The 16,472-nt window shown below is 45.9% G+C and overlaps 1 protein-coding gene across 2 annotated transcripts in view; it reads right to left on the bottom strand.

Moving 5' to 3' along the window:
* The window catches only part of dnah12 (dynein, axonemal, heavy chain 12), a 393,315-nt gene that overhangs the window by 28,624 nt on the left and 348,219 nt on the right, over positions 1-16,472 (bottom strand). For both annotated transcript variants that reach the window (XM_070895275.1, XM_070895274.1), the window contains 4 exons: positions 15,782-16,035; positions 3,914-4,054; positions 3,669-3,806; positions 2,766-2,999 (listed from right to left, as the gene is read on the bottom strand). In XM_070895275.1, the coding sequence (XP_070751376.1) occupies positions 2,766-2,999; positions 3,669-3,806; positions 3,914-4,054; positions 15,782-16,035 (767 nt within the window). The remainder of the gene's footprint in view (positions 1-2,765; positions 3,000-3,668; positions 3,807-3,913; positions 4,055-15,781; positions 16,036-16,472) is intronic.

Here is a 16,472-nt window from a genome sequence, read left to right as displayed (position 1 = left end):
GAGCACGAACTTCGCTCCACAGAGGACATGGCGTGCACATCCCCCCATTTCCAGTTCATCTTAGCTAACCAGCTCCTCCCCAACAGTGTGGGACCATTGCCCGGGACAATCCAGAGCGGCAGCCGGTTCACCGATCCATTGTGTGTGACCGCCAACATTGCACTGCCTAGTACTGGAATGATTTCTTTGGTGTACGTCCGTAATTGCGTCTCAATGCGTTCTAGTTTGGGTCTGCTGGCTTTGAGTGGCCACAGCTTTTCGAATTGTTGAACACTCATGAGTGATTGGCTGGCCCCCGTGTCCAGCTCCATGCGTACAGGGATGCCGTTTAATCAGACTTTCATCATCATAGGTGGCGTTTTGGTATATGAGCTGTGAATGTTTGCCACATGAACCCGCTGAACTTCATCGGCCATTGATGTGCCCCAAGCGTCATCCTGCCTCGCAGACCCCTCATCTGGTTCATCCGCCTCGTATATTAGCCTGGTTACAGGCTTTCTGCACATTCTGGCTAAATGGCCACTGAGGTTACAATTTCTGCAGACGAACTGTTGAAACCTACAAGTCCTGGCAGCATGTCTGCCCCCACACCTTCAGCATGAACTGAGATTCCCATTGTTGTGAACAAAAGACCTGTTGCAAGGCATTCCTCGCTGATTGTCCCTTTGACTGCTCTTGAGCACCCTGTTAGTGGGTGTCAATGGCCCCATCCCGGGACGCATTGTCCACTGGGGGGGGCGTAAATGTCCGTTCAGCCTGCCATTGTCTCTGTTGGAGACTTACTCTTGGGTCTATTGCTGCCTGGGGTGTCTTGAACTACCCTTGCCTGCCTGCAGGGCTCTGTGTCGCGTTTATGATATTGACTCCCTGATCCATCGCCACGTTGGAAGCAGAATTGCGCGCGTATATTATCTTGGTTTCCTCCTCCCCCGCCATAAAAGTCTGAGCCATCAACGCTGCCGCTTCCAAGGTCAAGTCCTTGGTCTCAATTAGCTTTCCACCATGACTGATGCCCTCAATAAAGAAATCCCTTAGCATCTCCCCCCTGCAGGCATCTGTGAATTTACAGAGGCTGACCAAGTGCCGGAGGTCCGCAACGAAATCCAGTATGCTCTGTCCTTCCCGACGTCGGTGTGTACGTTGCTCACCGATTTGAGGTGCTCACCGATTAGTTTGCTGAGCTCTTCGAAGGTTTTGTCCGCCGGCTTCTCGGATGCTAGCAGGTCTTTCATGAGCGCGAAAGTCTTGGGTCGACAGCTGGTCAGCAGATGAGCCCTTCGCTTGTCGGCGCTGATTCTCCCAGCCAATCCTTCGTGACAAAACTCTGCTGGAGCCTCTCAGTGAAATCGTCCCAGTCCTCACCAACACAGTATCGTTCATCTGTGCTGCCAGTGGCCATTCTCGTGGGTCGTTGATTCCCATTTCTCGTCGCCAATGTAAAGTCCTTACACAATACCACAAATCCACATGAGGCACATTCTATGGACAAGGTCACTCCATGACCTGAACCTTTATTCACAGGACCAAGAAGTGATGACCCTGTGTGGGACCCTCCCTTTATATACCTGGGTGACCAGGTGTGGAGTGTCTCCCACAAGTTCACCCCCTGTGGTCAAGGTGTGCATTTCTTACGTATATACAGTATTGCAGTGTTGTTACATAAAGGTTACATACATGACAGAGGAGGCTGAGGGGAGACTTAATTGAGGTGTATAAAATTATGACTGGTCTAAATAGAGTAGATAGGAAGAACCTATTCCCCTTAGCAGAGGGGCCAATAACCAGGGGCCATAGATTACAAGTAGATAGTAGGAGGTTGAGAGGGGATTTGAGGAGAAATATTTTCACCCAGAGGGTGGTGGGGGTCTGGAACTCATTTACTGAAAGGATGGTAGAGGCAGAAACCCCCATAGCATTTAGAAAGTACTTGGATATGCACTTGAAGTGCCGTAACCACAAGGCTACGGACCAAAAGCTGGAAAGTGGGATTAGACTGGATAGCTTTTACTCGGCTGGCACGGACACGATGGGCCGAAAGGCCTCCTTCTGTGCTATAAATGTCTTCGATTCTATGATAATTAATATGCAGTATGTGCGCAATTAACCCAACATTTCATCAGCACATCATTTGAATGAGGATTTGAAAATCGCAGCGGATCATCTGTCTATTTGAAACTTGACGGATTGCTAGTTCGGGATTTAGCGCATGCGCAACTTGTAGTGAATTTCAAAGGTGGTACGATGGTGTAATCTGAGAGTATGCATCATACCGACTGTGAATTCAGGGCCACTGTAAAATTGTGCTGAATTATAAAAGATTCCAAAATAATAACATTTAGGTTTTGATTTTCAAAAATATAAATTTCTGTATAGAATAAGTTAAATAGATTAATTTAAGGTTTTTAGGTCTATGCAGTTAAAAAGAAATAAAAACGGTCATGTTAAGGGAAAGTGAATGAGTGAGCTGAACAGGCTGAATTTTTTTCTTAATTTTTTTTGTTCCTAGAAAACATATAGCGCTATGGAAGTACTCAGATAAATTGTAACGCTTTTACTTGTTTATTTTCATATCGAAAATGAAAGACAATATTAAAAAGTTTTCAAATAAAAAATTGTTAGCAACATAAGGAGCATAGTATTGATAATAAATGTAAAAAATCATTTAAGTTAGTATTACAGAAGTGTAAACAAAGTAAAACTGATTTACACAATTTAAATAAATTAATAAAATGTGTTAAAGTGAAAACCAATAAATTGTTAAGTACCTTAATGAAGTCGATGTAGTCATCATAGTTCCCTTTGGGGGGTACACAGTAATTTCTACTGGGGGAGAATGAATACCTTGGGTTTTCTAGCAATTCAGGATTGTAAAAATCTGCCAGAATTGTCATCAGTAGACGTCTGTCCCAGTCATCTGTCACACGGCCCCCATAATTACATTCACCAGTCAGATATATGATGGCTTCAAATGGAACATTTTCATATTCATTAATGAAGAGCTGTAAACCACACAGACAGGAACATTAAAATATCATGGAGCAAATAGACATATGTTGCCACTAAATCTGGAAGAAAATAGAGATAGAAAAATCCAAGGGGTTTTAAGGTCCTTAAGGCAGCAAGTAACTGAGCCTAGGGTGGTCCTTGGTGCAATTCTAAATTAATTGAAATTACCTGGGGCAAGTGAAGGGGTACTACAGTTGTCCTCAATGTCCTTGAGATAGGGAAGGGGAAATTAGCCACGCTTCCCAATCCCGAATACAGTGCAGCAATCCCTACTGAAAGTACACTGTGAATGTGGGACTGGGAGTGGGTGGGGGGCAGCGGGATGGTATTTGGAAAGGTGAAACGTGTGTCACACATACCAAATTTCAGGTATAATAGATGATACCTAAAACATCTGTACAGAATATGAATTACTTGGATTAATATTTATTTTTATTGCTCACAACAAACAAATTCTAATGATCAACTCTTATACACAGCTCTTTTAATGTTACCTGTACAGTTCTACATGACTGATATCACAACATTTATTTTCCTTTGTGAACTGCTTTGAGATAGAGGTTTGTAAGCCAATAATGAGGGAACACAAAACAAGTCTAATTAGAAGATGATGATCATCCTGTGAATTGTATGGTGCACGATGTGCTGATTACTTTTTTTACCTGTAACTGCCTAACACTGATACGCAGGTCAGATTCATTAAATCCATATGGAATATTCCAGCCAAGAGGACCAAATTTCCTCCTCTCCTGTACAATTGCATGGAAAAAGCAAACTCCAAAAAGAAGTTTCTCCCAGACCTGATACAAGGATATGAATAGATTATAAATACAAGAAATAATTTTTTTTTAAATCTGATAATCAAATTTAACTGTAGTATTTTGTACAGCATGAAATCTGAACTGACCTGTTCCTTTTCAACACAGCCGCCGAAAAAAGTGGGGTTAGAGATAGGATCGGTGAGGTAGGATTGGAGTAGGTTTAATCGGAGACCAGTGGGAGGTTCATTGGTCATCTTCACACCATTCTGCAATATAGTCACAGGAAACTGTAATAAAATAAAATAAAATGTCACATGGCTCTTGTTGACACTGCGTAAAATGAAAATCTCCAGTTTGTAAACTTGTTCTTTTTAAATAATGGTGTTAGTGTTCAACATATAATATATATTACAAAAGAGCGCATACCTTTTATAAAAGATTCAAAAATCACAAAAACTGCAACCATCATATCTACATTTTTATATTTAACTATTATATTTGAAATTGGCATTTGCTACTTTTTTTGCTTTCTGTATATTGCTTATTAAGCCATTCATTGATTGTTACGGTGAAGACTTTAACACTGATTATTTTTCAAACTTTTGCTATATTTTCTGCACCGTGACCTGTCTATCTCATTTGCGAGATACTTTACTGTATAACATTGTAAGGAAAGGGTTAATCAGATTGCTTTAAAGACTGCTGATGTGATATTGATTTCTCTTTATATTGTAGTAATTTTAGCTTTTACCTGTTCAATTTAGATGCAGCCACCACTGAATGGTCGAATTAAGTCTGACCTTAAAGCAATATTCAATTTAGACAATAAACCTAATCAAAAGACATACCAGTAATTAGTTAATTACAAGTTCTGCAGAAGGGACTGCATCATCCTTTTCAGAAGCAGGAGACTGGCATGGAATGGTACAAGATAACAAGTTGGTGAGTTGTATCAGTCTATGGGAAAATAACTTGTTAAGACTAATCTTGAATAGACAGAAAAGCTCCCTTAGTTATAGGAAGGCCTTGAAGAAGCACCTGCCTGAGAAAGGCCACAAATATGGAAAGTTAGGGAGTGTGTGACAGATGTCAGGTCGAAAATACATCCAAGAATCAGACTAAATATAGAAAGTTCAGAGGAGAAGTCAAAAAGAAAATAAGAGGGGCAAAGAATGGCAGCTAACCTAAAAAGTAATACAAAAGTCTTCAATAGATATATAAATAGTAAAAGGGTAGTAAGAGGAGGGGTGGGGCAAATTAGGGACCAAAAAGGAGACCTATACATGGAGGTAGAGGATATGGTTGAGGTACTAAATGAGTACTTTGCATCTGTCTTCACCTAGGAAGAAGATGCTACCATAGACATAGTGAAGGAGGAGGCAGAGGAGATACTGGATGGGATAAAAATTGATAAAGAGGAGGTACTAAAAAGGCTGGCTGTACTTAAAGTAGATAAGTCACCAGGACCGGATGGGATGCATCCTAGGACACTGAGGGAAGTGAAAGAACAAATTGTGGAGTTACTGGCCATAATATTCCAATCCTCATTAGAAATGGGGGGTGGTGCCAGAGGACTGGGGAATTGCAAATATTAAATCCTTGTTCAAAAAAGGGTGTAAAGATAAACCCAGCAACTATAGATCCATTAGTTTAACCTTGGTAGTGGGGAAGCTTTTAGAAACAATAATATGGGACAAAATTAACAGTCACTTGGACAAGCATGGATTAATTAAGGAAAGCCAGCACGGATTTGTTAAAGGCAAATCGTGTTTAACTAACTTGATCGAGTTTTTTGATGAGTGACAGGAAACAGAGAGTAAAGGTGAAAAGTTGTTTTTCAGACTGGAGGAAGGTATACAGTGGTCTTCAGCAGGGGTTGAGTTCTAGGAACACTGCTTTTCTTGATAAATATATATGAATGACTTGGATATGGGTGTACAGGGCACAATTTCAAAACTTGCAGATGACACAAAACTTAGAAATATAGTGAACAATGAGGAGGATAGTGATAGACTGCAAGAGGACATAAACAGGCTGGTGGAAATGGGCTGACATGTGGCAGAAGAAATTTATTGCAGAAAAATACGAAGTGGTATATTTTGGTAGAAAGAATGAGGAGAGGAAATATAAACTAAAGTGTACAATGCTAAAGGGGGTGCATGAACAGAGAGACCTAGGGGTATATATGTGTGCACAAATCATTGAAGGTGGCAGGGCAGGTTGAGAAAGCAGTTAAAAAAAATTACGGGATCCTGGGCTTCATAAATAGAGGTATAGGGGCCGAAATTGACCACCGCCCCAAACGAATCGCACCTACCATTTTTGAACGGTTCCCTCCACCCCAATGCATGGGGCAGACAATCTGGTGAAATTCAGGTGTTGGTTTTTTTTCCCCCCGGCGGAATGCGGCGGAAGTGGTCTCAACATTGGGATGGAAGTGGGGACGGGTTGGAGTAGCCGTCACCAGCGGGGCGGAAGTTGGGGCAGAGCGGAGTGACCCATGCTGCAAGTCATCAGCACCGTGCTGATGACATAATCGCGCTGGTGCATCACAACATCCCTCCCCATCAGTTAAAAGGGAGGGCCGCTGCGAACTCTGCAGCCACTTTCATGGCAAACACTGGTCCACAAGGGAGGGTTTCGGCTGGTTAAGAGGGGTTGCCAGGCTGTCTGTTGGAGGCCTGGCCGTACCCGTGAGCTCCATGGTCGGGCCGACCTGGCAGTCGGCCGACATAAAAAACCAACATGACCTCGCAGGCAGCGTCACCTCTCCTTTAAGGGCGGCCGCACCACCAAGCCACAGAAAGGACACAGAGCAAAAGCTGTCAGTGGCACTGACTGGCGGTTGGGCCGCTTCCACGGAGCAATTGCGGGAAAGGGGCAATTTTGGGAGGGGCTCTCTGCCAGTTTGCAAGGGGTCGATGCTTGCATGCCGCAGCGGGAAAACAGCCAGAGGGGTCCCCTACACTGCTCCAAACCTGAGGAAGGGCAATTTTTAAAATGGCGGCCCCTCTGCGGAGACTCGGTGACCATTCTGCACTGACCCGTGGCCATCACGAAAAGCGACTGCCATGGGCCTTATAGAAAGGGGCAATTTCGGCCCCAAAGCGTGTATATTATGATGAACTTGTATAAAACACTGGTTTGGCCTCAACTGGAGCATTGTGTCCAATTCTGGGCACCGCACTTTAGGAAGGATCTGAAGGCCTTAGAGAGGGTGCAGAAAAGATTTATGAGAATGCTTCCAGGGATGAGGGATTTCAGTTATGTGGATAGAGTGGAGAAGTTGGGGTTGTTATCCTTAGAGCAGAGAAAATTGTGAGGAGATTTGATAGAGATGTTCAAAATCATGAGGGGTCTTAACAGAGTAGATAGAGAGAAACTGTTCCCATTGGCAGAAGTGAGAACCAGAGGGCACAGATTGAAAGTGATTGGCAAAAGAACCAAAGGGCAACAGAAGGAAAAACCTTTTTACGCAGCGAGTGGTTAGGATCTGGAATGCAATGCCTGAGAGGGTGGTGGAGGCAGACTCAATCATGGCTTTCAAAATGGAGTTGTATAAGTACCTGAAAGAAAACATTTTGCAAGACTATGGGGAAATAGTAGGGAAGTGAGACTAGCTGAGGTGCTTTTGCAGAGAGCTGGCACGGGCTCGACGGGCCGAATTGGCTTCTTCCTTGGTGTAACCATTCTATGATTCTATGTGTGGCAGACCAATTGAACAAGTACTTTGGTTCGGTATTCACTAAGGAGGACACAAACAACCTTCCAGATATAAAAGGGGTCAGAGGGTCTAGTAAGGAGGGGGAACTGAGGGAAATCTTTATTAGTCGGGAAATTGTGTTGGGGAAATTGATGGGATTGAAGGCCGATAAATCCCCAGGGCCTGATGGACTGCATCCCAGAGTACTTAAGGAGGTGGCCTTGGAAATGGCGGATGCATTGACAGTCATTTTCCAACATTCCACTGACTCTGGATCAGTTCCTATCGAGTGGAGGGTAGCCAATGTAACCCCACTTTTTAAAAAAGGAGGGAGAGAGAAAACAGGGAATTATAGACCGGTCAGCCTGACCTCAGTAGTGGGTAAAATGATGGAATCAATTATTAAGGATGTCATAGCAGCGCATTTGGAAAATGGTGACATGATAGGTCCAAGTCAGCATGGATTTGTGAAAGGGAAATCATGCTTGACAAATCTTCTGGAATTTTTTGAGGATGTTTCCAGTAGAGTGGACAAGGGAGAACCAGTTGATGTGGTATATTTGGACTTTCAGAAGGCGTTCGACAAGGTCCCACACAAGAGATTGATGTGCAAAGTTAAAGCACATGGGTTTGGGGGTAGTGTGCTGACGTGGATTGAGAACTGGTTGTCAGACAGGAAGCAAAGAGTAGGAGTAAATGGGTACTTTTCAGAATGGCAGGCAGTGACTAGTGGGGTATCGCAAGGTTCTGTGCTGGGGCCCCAGCTGTTTACATTGTACATTAATGATTTAGACGAGGGGATTAAATGTAGTATCTCCAAATTTGCGGATGACACTAAGTTGGGTGGCAGTGTGAGCTGCGAGGAGGATGCTATGAGGCTGCAGAGTGACTTGGATAGGTTAGGTGAGTGGGCAAATGAATGGCAGATGAAGTATAATGTGGATAAATGTGAGGTTATCCACTTTGGTGGTAAAAACAGAGAGACAGACTATTATCTGAATGGTGACAGATTAGGAAAAGGGAAGGTGCAAAGAGACCTGGATGTCATGGTACATCAGTCATTGAAGGTTGGCATGCAGGTACAGCAGGCGGTTAAGAAAGCAAATGGCGTGTTGGCCTTCATAGCGAGGAGATTTGAGTACAGGGGCAGGGAGGTGTTGCTACAGTTGTACAGGGCCTTGGTGAGGCCACACCTGGAGTATTGTGTACAGTTTTGGTCTCCTAACTTGAGGAAGGACATTCTTGCTATTGAGGGAGTGCAGCGAAGATTCACCAGACTGATTCCCGGGATGGCGGGACTGACCTATCAAGAAAGACTGGATCAACTGGGCTTGTATTCACTGGAGTTCAGAAGAATGAGAGGGGACCTCATAGAAACGTTTAAAATTCTGACGGGTTTAGACAGGTTAGATGCAGGAAGAATGTTCCCAATGTTGGGGAAGTCCAGAACCAGGGGTCACAGTCTAAGGATAAGGGGTAAGCCATTTAGGACCGAGATGAGGAGAAACTTCTTCACCCAGAGAGTGGTGAACCTGTGGAATTCTCTACCACAGAAAGTAGTTGAGGCCAATTCACTAAATATATTCAAAAGGGAGTTAGATGAAGTCCTTACTACTCAGGGGATCAAGGGGTATGGCGAGAAAGCAGGAAGGGGGTACTGAAGTTTCATGTTCAGCCATGAACTCATTGAATGGCGGTGCAGGCTAGAAGGGCTGAATGGCCTGCTCCTGCACCTATTTTCTATGTTTCTATGTGTTAAGTAGAGGGAGTTACAGATCTGTGTGTTGAAAGGACAGGACAATCAAATCAGTGTTGAATGATAATTATGTAATGATACTATGAAACATGCAAATTGTCATGCACAAGTGGTGAAAAAGTGTATAAAAAAGTAGATGTCGGGACAAATACTTTGGAATTCGATTAAGGTTTGATCAACCAAGTACACCGACCTCGGAACTGTAACATGTTTTGAATTTCCCAGCTCGCTGGATTGTGTCATAAATGCTGTCGTTAAGTGTATGTTTTATTATTGTCAATAATAATTATTATTGTATACTTAATAAATCTGTGAATGTCTGACATTCAATGCTGTGAAGAACACCCATCCTCTAATACCATTTCAAACTATACTAAAGATAGGCTGTTAAAAGTACAGTACTCTTAAGTTCCTGCCCACGCTCCAAATGGCGACCTGGGATTTGATGATGTCACCCAGACGCCCACTTCGAAGCCGTCGCACACTTGTAGCAGCTCGCGCTGGAAGCTGCAGTGGGTATGCTCTTTTATCCTCCCTGTCGTGTCTTTACACACTACTATAAATTCACACGAGGCACATTCTGCAGACAAGATCACTCTGTGACCCTAACCTTTATTCACTGAACCAAGAAGTGATGACCCTGCGTGGGACCTCCCTTTATATACCTGGATGACCAGGTGAGGACTGTCTCCTACAAGTTCACTCCCTGTGGTCAAGGTGTGCATTTCTTAGGTGTATACAGTATACAGTGTTGTTACATGAAGGTTACAGTTACATGAAGGTTACAAACATGACATCACCTCTCCCCCAACGTCTTATTGGGTCAAAGATTAAGTCTTTCAGGCGGTCGACGCTCTCGCGTGGAGCACCGCAGTTGGGGCTCTGGTTGTTGAGCCTTGGCATGCGTCACTGTGGTGATTCCGGCTCATCCGGGCTGGCTGCAGGGACTGTGCACACTGCTGAAAGTTCTTGTTGCTCGTTCACTGGCGGTGGTGTGGGCAGCATCTCATGGTCTTCCTCAGGTTCCTCAGTGTCCATGCTGAAGCTTTTTTTTTTCCTTGGTCCAGATGCTTGCGGCATATCTGTCCATTGTTAAGTCTGACCACTATGACCCTATTCCCCTCTTTGCCAATTACAGTACCCTCAAGCGTGATTAAGAACAAATACAGGGTCATCGATTTCTATACATCTCCCCTTTGAGTTACGGTCATGGCACTCATTTTGGGACTGGCGCCTGCCCTCAACAATGTCTGACAGGACTGGATGAATGAGGGACAGCTGAGTTTTAAGGGTGAGTTTCATGAATAGTTCCGCGGGCAGGACTCCCGTGAGCGAATGTTGTCGGGACCTATAGGCCAGCAGGAGGCGCGATAGGCGGCATTGAAGGGAGGGTCCTTGAATCCAGAGCATGCCTTGTTTTATGATTTGGACCGCACGTTCCGCCTGGCCATTGGAAACCGGCTTGAATGGTGCTGTCCTGACATGTTTGATGCCATTACCCGACATGAACTCCCGGAATTCATAGCTAGTGAAGCACGGGCCGTTGTCGCTAACCAGGATGTCCGGCAAGCCGTGGGTCGCAAAGACCGCACACAGTCTCTCCACTGTGGTGGATGTCGTGCACGAATTCAATATGATGCACTCGATCCATTTTGAGTACGCATCAACAACACTGAGGAACATTTTTCCCATGAACGGGCCCGCGTAGTCTACGTAAATACGTGACCATGGCTTGGTGGGCCAGGGCCACGGGCTGAATGGGTCCTCCCTGGGGGCATTGCCTAGCTGGGCACATGTCATGCACCTGCGAACACAGTGTTCCAGGTCTGAGTCAATTCCCGGCCACCATACATGTGACCGGGCAATGGGCTTCATTAGCACAATGCCTGGGTGCTTGCTGTGGAGTTCCCTGATGAATGCTTCCCTTCCCTTCTGGGGCATGACTAACCGGCTGCCCCATAGTAGGCAGTCGGCTTGGATGGAGAGCTCATCCATCAGTCTGTGAAACAGTCTGACCTCCTCAGGGTATGCTCCATGTGCGGGCGCCCAATCCCCAGTCAGGACGTATTTCTTAATCAAGGATAGGAGGGTCTCTGTCGGTCCAGATTTTGATCTGGTGGGCTGTGATGGGGGAGCCTGTGCTGTCGAAAGCATCGACAGCCATGACCATCTCAGCGCTTTGCTCCGCTGTCCCCCCAGTGGTGGCCAGTGGAAGCCTGCTGAGCGCGTCAGTGCAATTTTCGGTGCCTGGCCAGTGCCGTATGGTGTAGTCATACGCAGCCAGCGTGAGAGCTCATCGCTGTATGCGAGCTGATGCATTGGCATTGACAGCTTTGCTGTCTGACAACAGGGATGTTAACGGCTTGTGGTCCGTTTCTAACTCGAACCTTCTGCCAAAGAGGTACTGGTGCATCTTTTTCACCCCGTAGACACATGCGAGTGCTTCCTTTTCAACCATCCCATAGCCCCTTTCTGCTTGGGAGAGCGACCTGGAGGCATAAGCCACAGGTTGGAGTTGGCCCTCATCATTACCCTGCTGCAACATGCACCCAACCCCATAGGATGATGCATCACATGTCTAAACCAATTTCAACAGCTTATTAGAACAAAGCAGATTCCGCACCCGATTGAAAGCCCGTTCCTAACAGTTCCCCCAAAACCAATCGCAACCCTTACGCAGGAGTACGTGTAGCGGCTCCAACAATGGGCTTAAGTTCGGCAGAAAGTTCCCGAAATAGTTCAAGAGTCCCAGAAATGAACGCAACTCCGCTGTGTTGCCGGGCCTGGGCGCACAACGAATTGCCTCAGTTTTGGATTCGGTAGACCGGATCCCGTCTGCGGCAACCCTCCTGCCCAAAAACTCGACCTCTGGGGCCAAAAACACACACTTGGACTTCTTTAGTCGCAGGCCTACCCGGTCCTTCGGTCTAGCACCTCCTCCAGCTTGTGGAGGTGTTCCTCGGTGTCTCGACCCGTTATAACGATGTCGTCCTGAAATACGATTGTTCCAGGGATAGATTTGAGCAGGTTTTCTGTGGTGTATGTAGCACACAAATCACTGACTCCACACGGTCTGGTGTAAATCTAACTGCTGTGACCTTCGTCCTTTATTGTTCAGCTCCAGAGTGCCTCTCAGGTGTGGTGGTCAGCCTTATATAGCCCTTGTTGCAGGTACTACCAGGTTTCCCACCACAGCGCCCTCTGTGGTGTGGCATAGTGCTTACATTACATTTACGGTACTGGGACGATACACACATCATTACATAACATTTTCTATGTTCCTTTGAAAGATAGCGGCTGCTGAACGAATGTCAAACGGACACCTGTTGTAGACAAACAGCCCCTTGTGCGTGGTGATGGTGGTCAGTAGCTGGATTCTTTGGCCAGTTCCTGAGTCATGTAGGCTGAAGTGAGGTCCAACTTGGGGAACAGCTTGCCGCCTGCCAGCGTAGCAAAAAGATCCTCCGCTCTCGGAAGCGGGTATTGGTCTTGTAGTAACACTCGGTTGATAGTGGCCTTGTAGTCGCCACAGATTCTGACCGAGCCATCCTTTTTTAGGACAGGGACGGTGGGACTTGCCCAGTCACTGAATTCAACAGGTGAAATTATGTCCTCTCTTAGCAACCTGTTCAACTCACTCTCAATTTTCTCCCACATCACATACGGCATCGCTCTGGCTTTGTGGTGCACTGGTCAGGCGTCCGGGGTGATGCATATCACTACTTTGGTACCTTTGAAAGTCCCGACACCAGGTTGAAATAGTGACTCAAATTTCTGTAGGACCGGTGAGCATGAACTTCGCTCCACAGATGAAATGGCGTGCACATCCCCCCATTTCCAGGTAATCTCGGTTAGCCAGCTCCTCCCCAAAAGCGCGGACCATTTCCCGGGACAATCCAGAGTGGCAGCCGGTTCTCTGATCCATTATGTGTGACCACCAACATTGCACTGCCTGGCACTGGGATGATCTCTTTGGTGTACGTCCGTAATTGCGTGTCAATGCGTTCTAGTTTGGGTCTGCTAGCTCCAAGTGGCCATAGTTTCTCGAATTGTTGGACACTCATAAGTAACTGGCTGGCCCCTGTGTCCAGCTCCATGCATACCGGAATGCCGTTTACTAGTACTTTCATCATCATAGGTGGCGTTTTTGTATATGAGCTGTGGATGTTTGCTACCTGAACCCGCTGAACTTCAGCGTCCATTGCTGTGTCCCAAGCATCACCCTGCCTTGCAGACCCTCTTGTGGTTCATCTGCCTCGTAAATTAGCCTCGCTGCAGGCTTCCTGCACATTCTGGCTAAATGTCCACTGAAGTTACAATTTCTACAGATGAATTGTTGAAACCTGCAGGTTTTGCAGCATGTCTGCCCCCGCACCTCCAGCATGAGCTGAGATTATTGTGAACAAAAGAGCTGTTACCAGGCATTCCTCTCTGATTGTCTCTGATTACTCTTGAGCACTCGGCTAGTGGGGTCAATGGCCCCATCCCGGAACATATTGTCCCTCGTGATGGTGTGAATGTCCGTTCAACCTGCCATTGTCTCTGTTGAGGACCCACTCTAGAGTCTGTTACTGCCTGGGTGGTGTCGAATTGCCCTTGCCTGCCTGCGGGGTTCTGGGTCGCGTTTACAATGTTAACTCCCTGCTCCATCGCCACGTTGGAAGCAGAGTTGCACGCCTATATCATCTTGGTTTCCTCCTCCCCCGCCATGAAATTTTGAGCCATCAACGCTGCTGCTTCCAAGATCAAGTCCTTGGTCTCAATTAGCTTTCTGAAAATCCCGGCATGACCAATGCCCTCAATGAAGAAATCCCTTAACATCTCCCCCCTGCAGGCGTCTGTGAACTTAGAGGCTGGCCAAGCGGCGAAGGTCCGCAACGAAGTCCGGTATGCTCTGTCCTTCCCGACGTCGGTGCGTATAGAATCGGTGTCGGGCCATGTGTATACCGCTCGCCGGTTTGAGGTGCTCACCGATCAGTTTGCTGAGCTCCTCAAAAGGTTTTGTCCGCCGGCTTCTCGGGTGCGAGCAGGTCTTTCATCAGCGCGTACGTCTTAGGCCCACAGCTGGTCAGTAGATGCGCCCTTCGCTTGTCAGCCGCTGCCTCTCCCAGCCAGTCCTTCGTGACAAAGCTCTGCTGGAGCCTCTCAATGAAATCGTCCCAGTCCTCACCAACACAGTACCGTTCCTCTGTGCTACCGGTGGTCATTCTCGTGAGTTGTTGATTCCCATTTCTCGTCGCCAAATGTTGTGTCCTTACACACTACTATAAATGCACACGAGGCACATTCTGCAGACAAGGTCACTCTATGACCCTAACCTTTATTCACAGGACCAAGAAGTGATGACCCTGCGTGGGACCTCCCTTTATATACCTGGATGACCAGGTGAGGAGTGTCTCCCACAAGTTCACCCACTGTGGTCAAGGTGTGCATTTCTTAGGTTTATACAGTGTACAGTGTTGTTACATAAAGGTTACAGTTACATGAAGGTTACAAATATGACACTCCCGACCTGCAGTGGTGTCCTTTTGCAGATCGGGGTGCCCCACGATGTTCCAGGGGCCCGCGCTGCTCTTTTATCCTCCTGACCTGTGGTATCCTCTCACAGGGGCCCAGGTACAGTGGAGGAGCGGGAAGGTCGGGGCAGATAAGCAGTGAAAGATCGTGGCGGAGGTGCGGTGAATGTTTGTGGCGGAGGAGCGGCAAGAGATCGTGGTAGAGGAACAGTGAGAGATTGTGGCAGAGGTACGGTGAATGTTTGTGGCGGAGGAGTGGCGAGAGATCGTGATGGAGGTGTGGCAAATGAGAGTACAGGGCCCAGAAGAGCCAAGAGCCCAGGGGCGTCAAGAGCCAGCCCACACTGTGATATGTGTGCGCACTAGGTCCGTGCAGCAGAGCAGGTCTCCAGTTGTCCTGGTTAACCCTTGCCACTGGATAAAGGCCTAGCTCTGTCAAGCCAGCGTGGTGGCTGATGTACAACGGTCACCACACGTTAAAAAAAATCCATGCACAGGCATCTTCCACCCCTTCAATTGGAGTTCAAGACTGGAATATCGGGTCTTTCATTGAAACATCTTTGAACCCATATAGAAGCAAGTCATCCTCATTCGGGGGACTGCCTATGATGATGATTCTTAAGTCAAATCACTGAATAAAACACTGATATCTAGGATACTAAGCCTTAGCATCATTATTAACGAAGCATTGGCAAAGCAAATACCAATGATCTTATTATGTTAAATTAGCTTATTATAATTTTAAAGCCTATTATACACCCATGTAGTCCTTGTTCATATAGTTATTTGGCTGACTATTGTTTGTAGTTTGAGAAGAGACTGTAGAATTGGATGTTCCTGTATCAACATTATTATGGTTTAAAAATGATCCATATGCCATATTTGCCCTTGTAGACTTGCTTTTAATTGGCGAATACAAATGTTTTGTTAATTGTTGACTCTGAATGTATAATACATATATATAAAATATATAAAATTAAATTAAACATATCAGCAGTTTTTTATATTATGGACTATTTGGTTGCATCTTCTTTAATACCTTAGAAGTTGGGTAGCTAGTGAGCCAGAGCCGAAAGTCTGGATGGCAGGTCTCGGTGCTAAACTCCTCACAAATCTTTTCCAGTGTTGGCATCCAGGACACAGCAAGGTGGCAATTCTGCAGACATACCCAAGTGCCCTCAAGCATACCTTCTTTAACCATTTTGGCAGCAATTGGTCCTTGTCCCTGACCAAGTGAGATGGACTGGAACTGGTGTTCATCCATATTCTTATCATTTGTTAACTTCAGTAAACCTACAAAGATTTAGATAAAAATGTCAGAAGATGGATTTTGATTCCATAATTGGCTCACATGCAAAATAAAGCTACAAGTTTAGCGCCAGGTTCTAAGTTGTGCAATGGAAAAGACAAATATGTTATAAATACCTAATTGGCACTATTCTACAATGAACTCCCGCTTGAGATTGGGGAAAGGAACACCGAATATACATTTAACCAGTTCAGTGCAATTCCTTTTGAAAGCTACATGCATAAAAAAGAAGCCACGCTGTCACAGTCTGAAAATGAGGAAGCTACCACGTTCAATCCAACATCAATGCTGTTAGCTAAGCTCAATCCAGGGATACTGGGGGCAACTACAATTTGCCTCAGTGTTTCAGGGATAAGGAAGGGAAAAAAGTAGCTAAGAATCCCCATCCAGATCACTACCCAGTGACGCCTACTAGAAATAC

Source organism: Pristiophorus japonicus, chromosome 12 (assembly GCF_044704955.1).
Source record: "Pristiophorus japonicus isolate sPriJap1 chromosome 12, sPriJap1.hap1, whole genome shotgun sequence".
Lineage (NCBI taxonomy): Eukaryota > Metazoa > Chordata > Chondrichthyes > Pristiophoridae > Pristiophorus > Pristiophorus japonicus.
Note: the sequence above shows the minus strand (reverse complement) of the source record. Positions and strands in the feature narration are given on the sequence as shown.